Source organism: Ambystoma mexicanum, chromosome 4q (genome assembly GCF_040938575.1).
Source record: "Ambystoma mexicanum isolate Mex_15411 chromosome 4q, UKY_AmexF1_1, whole genome shotgun sequence".
Lineage (NCBI taxonomy): Eukaryota > Metazoa > Chordata > Amphibia > Caudata > Ambystomatidae > Ambystoma > Ambystoma mexicanum.
Window position 1 is genome coordinate 194,384,478 of NC_090928.1, and position 17,237 is coordinate 194,401,714.

Sequence of the window (17,237 nt, forward strand, 5' to 3'; positions counted from 1 at the left end):
GCACCTAGCAAGGTTTAAAGAAAAATAATACACAAAACATGTTTGCATCGTATGCAAGAGTTAGATTTGCGGAAAGCTATTCACTAGCTCCTTGTTGCCAAGTGTTAGCTCCTAGTCTCTTGTTAATGCTGGATACCCAGGAGTTACTTTTAGCTCCTGCTTATCCAACTTAATTTCGATACCTGGAACCTGATTATTGGAGTGAACTTTATTCATTGGAACTTATTTAGAATGTCGATCTTAATCCTGAGGAAGGGGGTCCAACCCTGGTTGCAAGAATATTTGGTTCAAATTATTATTTTGTTGAATCTGAACAGCCATATAAATACCTGAAATGCTTTTGTTGTATGTAATTGTGAGGGACAAATACCTTTTTGTGCAGCATTTTCATTTAGCCTTCATTTCATAGGCAGGGAAACCCATGTTAGGTTAGGGAAAGAGAGGAGTTTATCACACCTTAAGTTAAGCAAATGGCTTCTTGTGGAAAACCTTTATCAAGTTGTCTGCCTCGCATTTCTGACCCCTCACACATCCAATTTATAGGATTAGCAATTTTGTTTCATTATGTTCTATTGAAAGGGAAATTAATTGCAATGAAGAGACTAAACTGTTGCTTTGTTTCACAGGACTTGTTTAAAACATAAATGTGCTACAGCACCCTATGTGATGTTTGCCATTTCTTGGTTTGTAGCTCATGTCATTTTGAATAGTGATAAAGCATAGGGTAAACAGTAGAGACATGTCACCATTTCTGAACGATAATATATGAAAAAACAAACGCACTTCATGCAAGTTGTTTTAATGGCAAATTCCTCCATTGTATGGGGCGAATGCTGGTAAATAACATACTGGCTGAGTCGGTCCTGCTGAGCCCCATGATGGTTGCCTTCCACACCGTTCAACCATTTATGTATTATGGAGAGGTAAGCAAGCCTCAGTTTGTTGGTAACACTAGGATTGTTTGCTGTGGGAGGGTTGACCTCAATGGGGGAAAAGCCCTGCCTCAGCCATCAATAAGACAACCTTGCATACTCCCCAGTCTTTGGCTCCAAACCCCTGACGAAGGAGACCAGTGCAGATTTCATGATTAGGACAGCCACATCAGCACAATAGCCAACCAGAATCCTGAAAAGGTTTTCAGAAAAGTTAGTCCAGGAATAGCTATGCACTACAAAGTTTGCTGCACTAACAATTGAATCGAAAATGAGTTATTCCCCTTTGGTGACATCTAACAAGCCTGTTCTTGTCACAGAGACAGAAATGAGTCCCTAAGGTCTTAATCGTATTGGCCCAACAGGGCAGTGAACTCGACACTGAAAATGATGACCGCTGCTTTTTTAAACAAAAATATCCAGTCTCCAGATGGCAATCTCTTCCTTGATTCGGACACCATCAGGGAATCTGGAGACAGAGGCTTCCAGAGGAAACGAGTCGGAGTCGGGAGTTTTATATTTCTGAACACACCTCTCATCCACAGACAGAGGTTGGAGGGAGAAGGGTTTCTTTGGCGAGTTCCTGAAGGCAAAACAGTAAGAATATTTGGGGTCTTGGAAATTCCTAATGTCTGAAGTTTCAAAAGTAACTGAAATCTTCACTTGAAGAATAGATAAGGGATAAGCAGCTTCACAGCCACGATCGTGGAAACCTCTAGAACGTGCAGGATGTTGTCAGATAGGGAGAATCTCGTTAGAGTACCAGAATCATGTAAAATATTTGCTCAAATATGCAGTCAATGTAGATAGTCTGTGAAGGGAATGGGCTGTGAAGGGAATGGGCTTTGTCGAGTCAATGAATGAGAACACAAATGAAATATGTAGCCCGTGGTCAAGTCTTCCAGACCTTTTGTTTCCGGTGATACTTTGTGTCTCCCTTGATCTTTCAGGTGTTATGTCAAAAGCCATGCCTGTGTGGGCTGGTGGCTGTAAAAGAACTTGTGCAGAGGCCACTGAAATCCTCAATGCGTATACTTCGACATGAACGAGGTCTCAAGATGATGGATTTTCAACACTGGGAGTGAAGAGCGCCCCTCTACAGTGAACATTATCTCGAGCAGAATTATCAAAAAACGACCTTGATGATTGATAATGGTTTTTAATATCACACCTAAACGCGTGTCAGAGCTGGCCACTGATTGTGCGGTTCTGCGTGGGTGCCCAAACACTCTGAGAAGGTCACCTTACTGGCTCGCAATCTGACAACACAAGTCAGAAACCACAAGTCAGTCAGAAACCCAAAACAACAAAAAAATACATAAGTTTAAAATAAAAAAAAATAAGCGGGGGAGGTGCGGTGACCCTCTCCCCGCCACCAAAATGTTGATGTATAAAGTACACGGGGGACATTGTGCGAAATTTGACTCTTTTATAAATGTTTGCTTACAAAAAAAAAATCTTGAAAGATTTTAGTGCTCAGAAATGCTTATTCCGCACAGTGAAAAAGTGAACAGTGCCTCTATTGTGACTACACTCCATGATGGTATACTGGTACAGCTGAAAGGGGAAGGTCTCTTATGCTGAATTTATCTAGCTGCCTTTCCTTCTTCGATTATCCTCCACTGAGCACAGTTTAATGACAGCATTAAAGCAGGAAATCAAATGCGCTTATGTCAAGTTTAAAAAAAAAAAAAAATTAAGATAAAAGACAACCACATGATCGAACGTATGGATTCAGGTAGCGTTTATGAGTATTAAGGAAGTATCCATAATGGCGAATCTGGTGGCAGTAACTCAAACATTTAAAAACAAAAACAAAAAATCCACCTCACACAGGTACGTTAGGTAAAATGAATACAATGAGCAACAAAAGGCACAAAGGTTCCTTTAAGAGGATTAGCACATGTGCAAAGGCGCTATGATGTGAACAAGAGTTTTCATTAGAGTGAACTTTACATGCATTCATAGAGTTTGTGGTGCATTATGTTGCTGTCAACATCACTGCCTATACAGATGCGATGTTAAGTGTAGTGACTTCTGGTAGAATGGCATGCGCCTTTATTTGAGATGCGTGAAATGTGGGCACTATTAAAAACACAACCATGTTCAGAAATTCCTTTGCCTGCTTTTTGTAAATTTAAAGGAGGTTGCCAGGATTGTTAACTGAAGTGAATCAAGGGCCCTAAGAATGAGTTACTAATGGTCTATGTGCCCAGATATTGCATTGACGGTAATAGTGTGTGGTTGCAGGGTCAACACTAAACACCATAAAAGATCGTTCTTCTGCAAAAGCAGTAGCACTAGCAGTATTTGGTTAATGACTGAAACATGCTTCATTGAAAGCATAGAAAAATAAACCAGCGCTGCTTACCTCTTCAAACCCTGCGGTCAACAAGTCTTGAAACATTTGCTGGTTGATATCTGAGGCACAGCGGTTGGAAGAGCTTGTTTCATTGGCAAAGGGTAGCAAGGAGTTCCGAATCTTCTGTAGAGCTTGATGATGCGTTACAAACTTTGGAGGATTCCGCCCTTGTCGAGAGTCTTCAGTGTTAACTTTCCCTACATTGTGCTCAGCCTTGACAGCCTCTGATGGCTTCGGCAAATGCCGAAGGCTCTCGCGTATTTCCAGCAGCATCTGGCGACTGCTGCCAGAGAAGTTACTGGCAGGAAAGGTTTTAGGCCTCATTTGCCGATGGCCTTCCGGTTTCTCGCTTCTCTTCATGAATACATGTAACCCGTGGAACCTCTACTGGGAACTTCAGTACAGAGCAACTTGGTGGAAGGTACAATACAGGCCTTAAGAACGAGGGTGTGCAAGCTTTCAAACAGTTCCTTCTTGTGATGTTGCAGTTTTTCACACCCTGAATGGTTCATCCTAGAAAGAAAAACAAGGACGTTAATAAGTTTAGTGTGTTCAACCAATATAAACGTCCATTTAATTAGTTTCTACATAAACTCAACCATCTTGAAACGGTACTTTGCGTCATTTATATTTAAAATCGTTTGATAGAATTAACTAACAAAAAGAAGAAAAGCATGCATACTAACATGATCACAAAGTTATGTAAGGGGGTGAAGGAAACATGTTACAATTGTTTTTGGAAGACTTCATGGTCTGAAAAAATTGACAAAAGCTTTTTCAAACTCAAAAAGGACATGCATACACAAACCGATTTGACTTTATTTCAATTCGCAAACAATACTGCTACGTATTCAATCAAATTGCCCTTCGGGAACACAGTCAGTCACCCACTACAATTGGCAGAACAGAAGCGTTGAAACCCTGGCCCTGAAAAAGTACATGGATTGTGGCCTTGTACACAAGTTCTCATTTTACCAGTCACTTTTTCGTTTAAGCTTTCAATGGTGGCTTTGAAGCAAGCCTACTTGTAAGTCTCGTAAACTCAGTTGTAAAGTCTGGACACTGCACCAAAATGTTTCTAGCTGTGGCAACACTGGTTTTCTTGGTTCGTTTGTTTGTATTACCCAACTAAAAGGTTTTATCGAGTTTATCTCAATGAAGAGGACATGTAGCTGTCAAAGTTGCCATGGTCTGGTTAACATTTTTACAAATCGATCTTCACCTGCGATCAAACCAGGCTTCAATAAAAAGAATAGTTGGCAAAATTCCCTGTGCAAGCAACAGTTAAATCAGATGCGCTCTCATGAAAAGGCTTAATTTACATGTGGGTCTTGTCTTGGTGTATACTTTGTTCTTCACATGCACCCCAGTTGTGGTTCGGTAGCAATGTATAGCAGGGAAAACTAAATTGATATTGCAGAATTACTACATTCAATATAAAGCCACAACACCATGTGTCGTGGTCATGCTTTTAAAGGAATGGTCAGCCATGTGTTTTTAAGCCTAAGTGGCTCGACTTTAGAAAACTTTCCTATGGACCTTACCCGAGTTTTCGTCCATTAAACGCACGCGAAAACAGGCATCAGGGAGCTGCCAATATGTGATAATCCTATCATTTCCCCCATCGCCCTGGCTGACCTGCTTTTGCGGCACTAAATCATATCCACCGCCCCTGAGCCTGTCATCAGCAGATGCGTACCGCCCATTTCACAACGCCAAAGCACGTCTCATGTCAACATTCGCTGCGCTTCAGCTAATGACGTGTCGCCATGGAAATGGCAGGATGCCTCTTTCCTCAATAAGTATAAACAGACTGTTTCACAACACACAGCAGCAGAATTTCGATTCCATTCCTCTCTCTGTGTTACTTTGAGTATTCTGTGACTCGTTTCTGTGCTCTGGTCAGCTACCTTCGTTGCTTGTAGCCCGTGTGAACAGATACCAGTACCACCGCTATAAATTATTTTAGTTTAACACACAATGGCTACAATAATGCCCTACATGTACGAGCCAGAGTATACCGAGGAGGAACTACCGGAAAGGGAAACACGCGAAAACGATGGGTCTTCGGACGGCAGTTGGGAGGACGATTCAACAGCTGAAGAGCCTGGACCTAGTCGCATGGACGGTGTTTCCACCTGGTGCACATGCAATCGGTGCGAGCGAATGCCAACCGAGGACAAGAACTGCTGCTGCTGTGAAAACTCGGGATGCGTGGCCTACATTTCAGAATGTGAGCCACGACCGCAATGCATCACCGAGCTGCCAGACTTCAGGGCAGCCTGCCACACACGGTCCGTGTTGAGGATAAGGATGGTGCTTATGCACAAACTTCGCGCAACTGTTTGTCCTCGTAATCCGAGTAACGAGTAAGTATACTCTGCTTGTCATGCCACTCCTATTTTATGGTCTTCTACTATATCCAAAATTACATATACATATCATTGTAACGCACGAAAGTCGTTCAATAGTGTGCAGTGTCTAGATAGCATTTGTCCGAGCAGAATGCCATTAGTTACAAGAATTGTCATTGACAACAAACATTTATTAAACTTATCTTGGTCATTTAAAAACAGTTTGTTTCATTCCTTTTGACAGGTGGTACAGACTGGTGGCCTATCATTCCTTTACATGGTGGCTTCACGGGAGGCTTGGACACCGCGTTCGAACAGTGATACCCGCCTGTGCCGTTCGTGCCATAAGAGAAACGTTCCCGAGTGACAGCGGTCAGTACAGGGGATTTTCTCTCGCTGTGCTGCAACCTGAACTGTACAATGTTTAAAGTCTTGTATTTTTGTGTCATCAAAATAAGATACAAAATAAAACACCACATATTTTAACAACAGTTGTTTCGATTTTTTAAATGAATCAAGTGGGTCTCCATTCAAGGATGGACGTCAGACATCTGTGCTCGGAATGGGTGAAGTTCAGGTCGCTGTGAAGCGGGGTGGTCCGAATCTAAGCTAACATAATATATTATCAATAATGCATGCACTAAATAACACTTGTTCAAAGTCTTTCAGTCGGTTATGTCTCTATAAAAGTCACACATATATATATACTATCAATTAACATTGGATTATACAGGCCTTAGGTCAAGGGTCTTGACCACTATAATACACTGTTTGAAGTGTGGGTCTGTGCTCACAAGAATCTCCGGTATGTGGCATTTGTTATTGATAGGCAACGATATACTGAAGTAGGGGTCTAATGTTAGTTGGGGATCTGCTAGGTGGGCATCATGGCGTGGTCAGTGGTCTGACACATGAAGAGAATACCTTGCAGGGACACAGGGTCAGAATGGCAGTAAGTTTCCACTGGCAAGGGTGCGTGGGCAAGGACACGTTTGTGGAGATGAACGAGCTATGTGCTTGGTTCAGGCCGGTTCACATGCAGGACCGTGATCTCAGAGAGTGATGTGTTACATTTATTAGCTGTTGCAAATACCTCTGGAGTTTTACAGTCAGAGTGGGAACGAGGGTGTGGGCCATGTGCTCTGCGCGCTGTACTATCGCAGTGAGGCCTGGTCACCAAGATGGAGTGGAAAGGGGGTACAAAAAGGGATGCCCCGTGTCCTGCTCAGTCTTCCCATCTACGCGAATGTCATCCAAAGTTAACATCACATAAGGGCAAGGGGCGAACCCACTACTGGAGGCACTTGGTACGAGTTTCTACTGAGAAGTAAAGGATGAGAGGGGCCTGATGGCCCCTTGCTCCCACACACTTGCCTGCACTCCCCAGGCCCATCCGTCCCACCCCCTCTATCAAAGGCGGTTCACACCCGGGGATGAGCGCTGGCATGGGAGGCTGTCACGGGCGCAAACGGCCAAGGTGCCAAACAGCATGTACACTTCAAAAGGTATCCCACGCCCATGGGCCATCGCTCACATGGCCTCCTCAGACCCCGTGTCTCCAGGCATGCCTCCCCCGAGGCAGGCCGCACCCCTGCAATCCACATAACTGTGTCTCCATTCATCAGTCTTCCTGTGCCTTATCTGCACGCCCCAGGCCCATCCATCCCACCCCCTCTATCAAAGACGGTTCGCACCCGGGGATGAGCGCGGGCATGGGGGGCTGCCACGGGCGCAAACGGCCAAGGTGCCAAACAGCATGTACACTTCAAAAGGTATCCCACGCCCAGGGGCCATCGTTCACATGGCCTCCTCAGACCCTGTGTCTCCAGGCAGGCCTCCCCCGAGGCAGGCCGCACCCCTGCAATAGACATAATACCACGACATACACACGTCATTCATTCATTCACAAACACACCTCTGTTTCTAATACTTTATAAACCACTTGATATGTCTCATGAGAACATCTTTGTGCTTTGCAAGTCAACTCCTGAACCTTCTACCTGAGAAGCACTGAGATCTATGCTAATCTGCCCATCGCCGTGCTATCTGTGACCGCTTCGAGCAACTCGTCAGTGTGCTTCCTGTTGCCATCTACCTGTTCTCCTGCAACATACTGCTCGGCCTGCTGAATCCAACTGTTTGTTGGTCAAGGTAAGGCCATGTATCCTAGTCATATTTCAGTCATTTTTACATTTCAATCTATTTGCTATTACAGTACCCAATAGAGCTGTGGTCATTGGTCTCATTGCTATTGACTTGAGTTTCAATTGTTATGCTATCAATAGATCTATTTATTAACATTTGTGTCAATTGTCATCGAATGGTATCCTTCGGGGGTCCAGTCTATAATGTAAACATGTTTCCTTTTCGTGCAAATCAGAACATCCAAGGGACGAGTCACATGTTCAGAGTTAAGTCACATAATTAAAAAAATGTCTGTAATTTATGCAAATACTAAGCCGCACATGATGAACTAGTTTGGTTCCGGCGACCAAAACAAACCTTGCATTGAGCATGGTACGGTTCATTTACTTTTTTATGACATTTTTATTCATCAAGGTTTTATAATAATCTTGATATTTAATTTTCAGAATTTTCAACAATGCCTGCCTGTTCCATTAGCGGTTGCCCTTCGAAGACCCATGCTAAATCTGAAGGCACTAGAATGCATGTTTTCCCGAAAACTGTTGATCGAATAAGAGAATGGGTCAGACATTGCGAATATCCACTGGATGAGCTGGAAAGTAGAGTCCAACAAGTCTTTGAGAGGGGTGATCGATAACGCATCTGCAGCCGGCACTTTCCCTCGAACATGTACACCACATCTTGGGTAACAAAGAAGAATAAACGGCGATCGACACGAAAATTGCTCGCAAACGCTATTCCCACTCTATTCGTCCACAATCCGCCACTGGTGAGTCAAGTATCCGTTTTTAGCTTTAGGCCTTGCGGTAGTGTGTAGGTAGCCGAATGGATTCATTGATATTTTAGCTGTTGTTTCCAATTTGTAATACTTTCAACATTGATATGAGTGTATATTTTTGAATAATGACATTTATCAATATATTATTTTTAGATTTCATAACGCACAAACAAAATCTATATATGGGCACAGGCAACTGTGCTATATTGCGCATTACTCAAGTATTCTGTCTCCGTTAATGGCAATTTTAAATATTGGCATTTCATTATCAAACAATAATTTACCTTTACAACTTCTTGACTATCCCTTGAATCTGAAGCAAGAACATTCTACTTCCGTCACGTGCTCGCAGTTATCAACCACTTCTAGCACGTATCAGGTAATCATACTTGGCTATTCCGCTACAGACTTGTTTTATGCATGTCAAGTAATAGTTTTTATGTATCGTGTGATTATTTTACCAATTGTTTGGTTAGTGCTTTCCAATTGATATACACCTTAGCTGTCGTCCCCTGGTGTTTGTTTTCAGTTATAATTAGTGTTATCCATACTAATGCAAGTACTGTCTTTCAGGGAGATGCTGAAGCGCCCACCACATTGACAACAGACCTAGATGTTCTTCAGCAGCACGAGGTATGGATACTGACCGCTCCATCGACCGTGATCATCAGGACTAGAACACTTGCCGTTTGATTGTTCTACACCATGTTTCATTTGTGGTTAGCCGTTGATATGTACCTGTGCGGTCGACCCCAAGCGTGTGTTGTGTTTTCAATATTGTAATCCTTACTAATGCAAATACTATGTTTCAGGCAGTTGTTGAATCGTCAACCCAAGCAGTTGATGCAGAGCCTGACATTCAGGTAATTCCGGTGGAAGCGGGACCATGCGGATACGAATCGGCGCAACAGCTTTCGGAAGTGCGCACCACATTGACAACAGCCCTAAATATTCTTCAGCAGCACGAGGTATGGATACTGAGAGCTCCATCGAGCGTGATCATATAACGTGATTCCATTTGCTACACTTTCTTCCCTATTAACGCAAGTACTGTGTTTCAGGGAGACGATGGAGCTTCCACTACAATCACAAGATCCCATTTAGATGATGCAGATGTAAAGAAATCGTAGAAATAAGTCGATTAAATCTGATCATATTTAAATATTCCTCGATTCTTTTAGACAATGCAACATTTGTGGTCATCTCTTTAGATGTACGTGTGCCGTCGACCCCAAGTGTGTGTTATGTTTACAATATTGAAAACCATACTAACGCAAGTACTGTGTTTCAGGGAGTTGCTGATGCCTCCTTCAATACAATCATTCGTGGAAGTCCATCCAGAGCCAGAGGTATGGATACTGACAGCTCCATCGAACTAGGTCATCAGAGCTTGAATACTTGTCATTTGATTTTTCCACACAATGTTTAAATTGTGTTTGGCTATTGAGATGTACATGTGTGTTCGTCCTCACGTGTGTTTTATGCTAACAATATTTTGATACACAGTAATGAAAATCTATGATTCAGGGAGTCGATGGAGCCTCATTCCGTGCTGTCTATGCGGATACAGAAAATATAGTCGTTGCAGCGCAAGAGGAAGGGGAGACATGCAGATACGTATCGGAGCAACAGTGTGCAGATGTTGAAGGTCGAGTCAAAAAAGTTGCAAAGAAAAGAAACAAAAATAAGGTTAGTTACAAACAGTTCATAACTTCAGAATTTCTTTTGTGCTGGGGACTATTTTATGTTTTTTTCAAGTCAATTGTACTATACTTTATCTTGTGTTTAAACTGAACATCCTTTTTCCAATCTATCCTCTAGTTACCCGTGGGTGTCCGAACTATACATACACAGACAGTGGAGCGAATGAGAGATGTTGCTTGCCAGACCATTTACACTATGGAGGAACTATTAATTCAGACGCTGGGTGTTGAGACTAGAGATGCTCATGTCCAATGGCCAGAACATGAAATTAATGTGTGCGGAGAATCCAGTAAAGTTGTAAAGGACCATTGCTACAATGCGACCGCACCACCACAAGAAGATGATACTGAATGTATTGAAGATAGCTCTGAAGTAGTCGCAGATCAATTCACACAATCTACACCCGCCAAAAAATTGTCACCCAAAAAGCTGTCGACATTGTTGTGTTCTCCCATCAATGTTGAAGTAGCAGATGGTGAAATGACAGAATGAACCAGCAGCATTCACCAACGCATCAGAACTTGATAGCAGTGATATTTCTTTCAAATGTGGTAATATGTCCTTAACGTCATAGGCCGAAACAACTTTGACGCAGGATGACAGTCTAATGAAAGAGGGCAAATACATAGTATTTGACAGTTGTTTGATGAATATTATAAGTATGCTGAAATGTGGGCATTCAGTTAGAGGGAAAGTATGTGGGAAGCCATTGATTCATGTGACTCGTCAAAAAGAAGGCAGTAACGTCAAAATACATGCCGCCTGTAAATTAAATCATACGTTCTCATGGTCTGCACAACCGATGCTGGGGAAACTGCCAGCAGGCAATCAACTGTGTGCAGCTGCCTCACTTTTTAGTGGGTCCAGTTTTAGAAAGTTAGAGTCTTTCTTTCAGTTTGTGGTACTCCATTTCATTTAAAAAACGCAGTACTACAAATACCAACATGATTAACTGTTTCTGGCCATTAGTGATGCTTGGAAAATTGAACAATTGTCTCTAGCAAGTACATTTGAAGGCAAACGATTCAGGCTAGCCGGCGATGGACAGTGCGACAGCCCTGGATTTTCTGCTAAGTACTGCACCTACCACTTTCAGGACATGGATAGTAAGAAAATTGTGAGTTTGGTGGTCGTGCAGGTAACACAATGTACATCTCCAGTGGCCATGGAGAAACTAGGATTTATAAAATCAGTGGAATATCTGCAATCGAGGGGAATGCACATCGACCTCATAGCCACGCACAGACACGATTCAATTGCCAAGATAATGAGAGAGCAGTTCCCACATATTAAACATCAATTTGACGTATGGCATCTTGCTAAATCAATCAATAAGAAAATCTCAGCTGCAGGGGAAAAAAAAGGTTTGGAAAGTATTTCAGAGTGGTCCCTATCTATCAGCAACCCTCTTTGGTGGAGCTCCAAAACTTGTGAAGGGTCAGTGGAAATACTACTTGAAAAATGGCGGTCACTGATGCACCACTGTACCAATGTGCACCGCTGGTCAGAAAACCTACATTTCCACCAATGTGAACATGGTCCTTTGTCCCCAGTGGAGGCACGGAAGAAGAAGTGGTTGAATCCATCTTCACCAACACACAAAACCATTGAGAAGATTGTTTTCGATAAAACTCTATCAAGAGATTTGAGGGGACTGACAGAATTCTGTCACACAGGAGGTTTGGAGGTGTTCCACAATATGTGCCTAAAGTACAGGCCAAAGCGCTTGCATTTCAGCATACAGGGCATGAGACATAGGACTCTACTAGCGGTCTTGGCCCATAACAAGAATCTCGGCCGTGAACAGTCTAGGACCAAGGGTAATGTAAGAATGCCTCGCTACACTAAGGCCCTTTCAAAAAGAAGTAAGCAATGGGTGATCAAACCAGTCTATGAGGAAATGGAGTTCGACTTTGTCAAAAGCCTTATTGTTGCTGTATTAGAGAAGCACAGATATGGAATTTTGAACGTTTCTGTGCAGAGCACTGATCCATTGCCGCCCAACATTGCCACTGTGCCAGCTGCAGCTTAATGTAAACAACTGCACAATCCTGATGATCTTATGGGACGATCGTCAAGGGCCCATATGCCCTTACGTGGTACTAGCGGCTAGAAGCAACATATCAACATTTACGCTGGCCTAGTGCTTGATGGAACAGCCTTGCGTTTCAACGTGCGACAAAAGTGCTTCTTCAAACGAAAACCAACACCCTGTGTACCATAAAGAAACAGCGCGTGACTCACGTTAAACTTTTACGGATTTGCGGATAGAGATAAAAGAAAATAAATGACTTTCGAAGTTCGTATGGCAATTGCTGAATATTCTATAAACATTTAATGTCAAATAAATGTACTTTACCAAATTTACCGTGTTCCTGTTTGATTTTAAAGTACAGTTTCATATTCCGAATTGTGGCACGCTGTGTTGTGAGCTGATCTGTGTTGGTTTCCGGGTTCTGTGTGAAGTCGCGTAGAAGACGACTGGGCGCGTTTGCCTACGCAGCACAGAAACGTCACGGAGAGAGGCGGGGAATATGAATGTTTTGATAAGGTCAGGCTCACGGGCAGGGGATATGATTTAGTGCCGCAAAAGCAGGTCGGCCAGGGCGATGGGGGAAATGATAGGATTATCACAAAATGGCAGCTCCATGATGCCCGTTTTCGCGTGCGTTTAATGGACGAAAACTCGGGTAAGGTCCATAGGGAATTTTTCTAAAATTGAGCGACTTAGGCTTAAAAACACATGGCCGATCCGTAGGGGCAATAACATTTTTTGACCGAACCATTCCTTTAAGTGAGGATACATTTTACAATCAATGAACTCCCACATGAAATGTATACTGTATGTAGTTCCTGTGAAGGCGAGATTCAGAATCCTCTCTACAGCGATACAAACACAAAAATCACCAATATATTTATACAGTCCTCCAGCGTGGTGTTGAGAGCAGAGAACGACCAACCAGCTTCTTAAATGGCTGTCTGCCCTGGGAGAAAGCAGCAAAGGGTCAGCGGCCGTGTGGCCCCCAGCTGATCAGTAATGAAAGGTGTGCATGAAGAGGGGACTTCCAATTTTGGGTTTGGTAGAGGATCACTGGCAACTTATCTGTCTGCATGAGATGAAAGTAGGAGGGTGGTGTAACAGTTACCTCTCCTTACCCTGCTTCATACGTATTGAACCTGCACCTCAATCCGCTGGAAGGTATGTGGGGGTATTCAGTCTTTTAATAGGTCTGCTCTCGTGGAGTCTGTCATTGGCAGGGATGGGAGTGGCTGGCTAGTGCGAGTTCGGTTGGGAAATTATGCTGAAGAAATGAGGTGGCTAAATGTCTGTGCTACCCACCTCCATAATTTAGGAGTACTTACTATCCATGAGAGAACCTCAACTTCAAAACGGAAAGCCAAATCTGGTGTAGGCATTTCTGCTTTGCTGCGGAGCATGACAATTTGGTTTTAGAGAGGGGGGGGGCTTTGTGCCTGCCCATAGTTTGGGACCACTCTGTTGAAGTTAAACTGATGTCTAGTTGTTACAATACTGCTTGATGTCCCTTACCTTACTTTGCATTGTGAGCTTTGTGCTCCAAACCGCTTGCCTGGCCGCATACGGCTCATGAAACCCTGGGACCACCAGGGAAACTAGCAGATTGATTGATATTTTATTTCTATCGCGCTCATACAAATGTTTCAGAGCTGGACCAGGCAGGGAAAGGGAACAGGGGAGAACAAAAACAACGATCTTACTAGGCCCAGTGACATTGAGAACATGCAAGTGCAGGGTAGAGGGAGAAGGGGGAGAAGTGCATGGAAGGGGGAACAAAAGGAGAGTGCGGAGCGAGAAGGAAAAAAAAATAAAATAATAAAATAATAAATAAAAAGGCAACAAACAATGGGAGTGCAGCCAGCAAGTGGCAGGTGCTGGGTTTATGGCAGCAGGCCGTGTAGGTCTGAAAGTGCAGGAAGAAAAGGGGAGGGCTGTATGGGTACAGATACAGACCCCAGTGCAGGGGGTGGCCCCGAGGCAGTGCGCAAGGGTGGCAAGATGAGCAGGTACTTGGGCCCAGAGGACAGAAGGTGGCCAGGTGCATGGTGCCGAGGGAGAGCAGAATCAACAGGGGATAGGGGAGGAGAAGACAGAAGCAAAGAGGAAGGTTTTGAGGTGCTTCCGGAACCGGAGATGGTTCTCCTCAAGTTTTAGAGTGGCAGGGAGGCTGTTCCAGAAGGAGGCCCCAGCCGAAGACAGATCTACCCCCAGCTCGTTTCTTTGAGAAACGACTGACCCTGAGGGAGTTAGAGGTAGAGGAGCAAAGTGCTCGAGATGGGAGGTATTTGCGGAGGGATAGCTGAAGGTATGTTGGACCCAGGCCCCAGAAAGCCTTGTGGACAATGCATAGGGTTTTGAATTTAGTCCTTGCATCCACAGGGAGCCAATGGAGAGATTTCAGAGCTGGAGAGATACGATCCCAGGGCTTGAGGCCAAGGACAAGTCTTGCAGTCCTGTTCTGGATAAGTTGTCAAAGGCGGAGAGTAGAGGCAGGTAGATTAAGAAAGAGGCTGTTGCAATAGTCCATCTTAGAGAGAACCAGAGCTTGGGAGACAGTGAGCTTCTGGGGGAATGAGAGGAAAGGAAGAATACCTCTGAGGAGGTGCAGTAGGAGGTTTGACTTTTTTGATACATCAGCGATGTGGGCAGAGAAGGAGAGTGTGGAATCAAAGGTGACACCAAGGTTCTTGGCCTCGCAGGTGGGGATAGGAGGAGGGCCAAGGGAGGCTGGCCAGAGAGTAAGGGGAAAGGAAGGTGATCATTATCCCACTTCAGACAATCACTCCACACCAGAGTTATGGACTAATGACCGTCCTTGTGTTACATGTTCCCTTGGGATGTCCAAATGGCTGGGTGGTTACTCTTGGAATGTCAACACGTTGCAGGAAACACAGCTGCTCCAGAATAATAAGAGCTATATACTGAACTATTTTTAGTGAAGTTGCCAATCATAAGTCAAGAGGGGTTGACATTTTGAATCTTTTTTTTTTTTTAAACAGCAGTAAAAGATTGTTTCGGAAGGGCACGACGTATTAGTGGATGTAGTAGTTGAGGTAACACCAATGTCAGGAACATTTAGGCCCCTAGCTGCTCTGAGGGAGACTTCTATTTAATGACTGAAAAGATAATCCTTATGGGATGTCAGGGTTTTTCTGGGGGTGCCTAACTTTGCCCTTGAATGGTCTTGATCACTCTTCTGCTTGGCCATCCTTGACCAGCAGGTGGAGCTAGATAAAAAGAAAGAAAATACGGCTGACCCGTTGCATGACGTGAAACCATTTGAGAGAGTTTACCCTTCCTCGCTCCCATCCATCACAATTAACTCAAACCACTCATTCATAGATTACTACCCGATATCCAATAACCTGTTGGGATAGTGTGACCTCTTCAATAGGGGATATGGTGATAGCACTTAATGTGTATTTTAGGAGGGTCTGGGTAAGGGATAAGATATGGAAGTTACGGTTTTTAACGGATGAGGGGCTTTTTCAAATCATGTGTCGGCTGTACTTGTTACACTGTTACAGAGAAGGCCGATTCAGTGGCTGACTTGTCTTTGGGATGCACTTAATGACGTCACAAGGAAGACCTATAAATAACTATGCTTAAGAGAATAAGAGAAGGGAACCCGTTTTTTTAGATGGGGCACTAGAGAATGCAAGAGATAATCATACATTACTAAGAGAGAGTGTATTATAGGCACTTCAGGGAACCAAACACTCTAGGCTCACTCACACACCAGAGTGAAAGGACCAGTTTCTTCACTTGCCAAGCATGTTAAACTTCGCCCGACTGGTGAATGAGCCCACACATGTCAAGGGCAGAATCCTGGACTGGATACTGTCACTTAACACCACCCTAACTATCGACCTGATCACCCCCCTCAACTGGTCAGATCATTACTGCATAGAATTCACCGTCATGAGCGAGGAACTCCTTCCTCCCAAGACCAATACTGCGGATACCATCGAAGCCAGAAATCCCAGCAAACTCACGCCAGAACATTTCACCCTTAACCTCATAAAAACACTTGAATCTAATCTAGTCGCCAGCAATGTCCCCAGTATCATTCTAGACTACTACCACAAGTGCCTCACCCTCGCCATCAATGAAGTTGCACCTTTGTCAACTAAAACGCGCCGAATTGACAAAAATAACCACTTCTGGTTTGATGAAGAACTAGCCTCCCTAAGAAAAACCAAACGGTCCCTTGAACATGCCTACACTAAACATCCTACCCCAGAGACCACCAAAGCAATCAAAGACGCCAACAAAATCTATGAAACAGCTATCATTACCCATAAAGCCAATGGCTTTAACACCCGCATCAGCAATGCCGCATCAGACTCCAAAGAACTCTTCTCCATTCTCAGGGAATTAGAAAATCCCACCCCAAGTACGACCCCCATCAATTCCAGCAAAGAATGGTGCACTACTATTCAAGAAGCATTATCTGCTAAAATTGTCCTATTACAAAATAAAATCTCTGCCAAAAGACTGGCATTAGTGGACAAAAACACCAACACATCAACACAATTCCCACCCCCCCTGAAAATCCCAACTCCTCCTTCCAATTCTCCCCAGTCAACCATTAAATGGAATTTGACATCATCTCCAAACTAAAAGCCTCCAATTGCAAAGGCGACAGCGTACCAGCCAAACTAGTGAAAGCTTGTGCTACCACTCTCATCCCGACAACCTTTATCAACTCTTCTTTTAAAACCAATACAGTCCCAGCAAGCATTAAAAATGCCTGGGTCACACCCATCCTAAAAAACCAACATTGGACCCGACAGTACCCACTAATTATCGACCAATAACAACGATCCCATTTCTACTGAAACTCATAGATAAAATAGCATATTCACATATACAATCTCATCTCAAACAGAACCAGCTCCTAGGAAACAGACAATTAGGCTTT

The 17,237-nt window shown here is 43.7% G+C and overlaps 1 protein-coding gene across 2 annotated transcripts in view; it reads right to left on the reverse strand.

Moving 5' to 3' along the window:
• Positions 1 to 17,237, reverse strand: part of LATS1 (large tumor suppressor kinase 1) — a 659,187-nt gene that overhangs the window by 570,209 nt on the left and 71,741 nt on the right. For both annotated transcript variants that reach the window (XR_011268115.1, XM_069607721.1), the window contains exon 2: positions 3,304 to 3,807. Coding sequence is in view for 1 of the 2 variants with exons in the window: in XM_069607721.1 (XP_069463822.1) it covers positions 3,304 to 3,654 (351 nt within the window). In the remaining variant the exon portion in view is untranslated. The remainder of the gene's footprint in view (positions 1 to 3,303; positions 3,808 to 17,237) is intronic.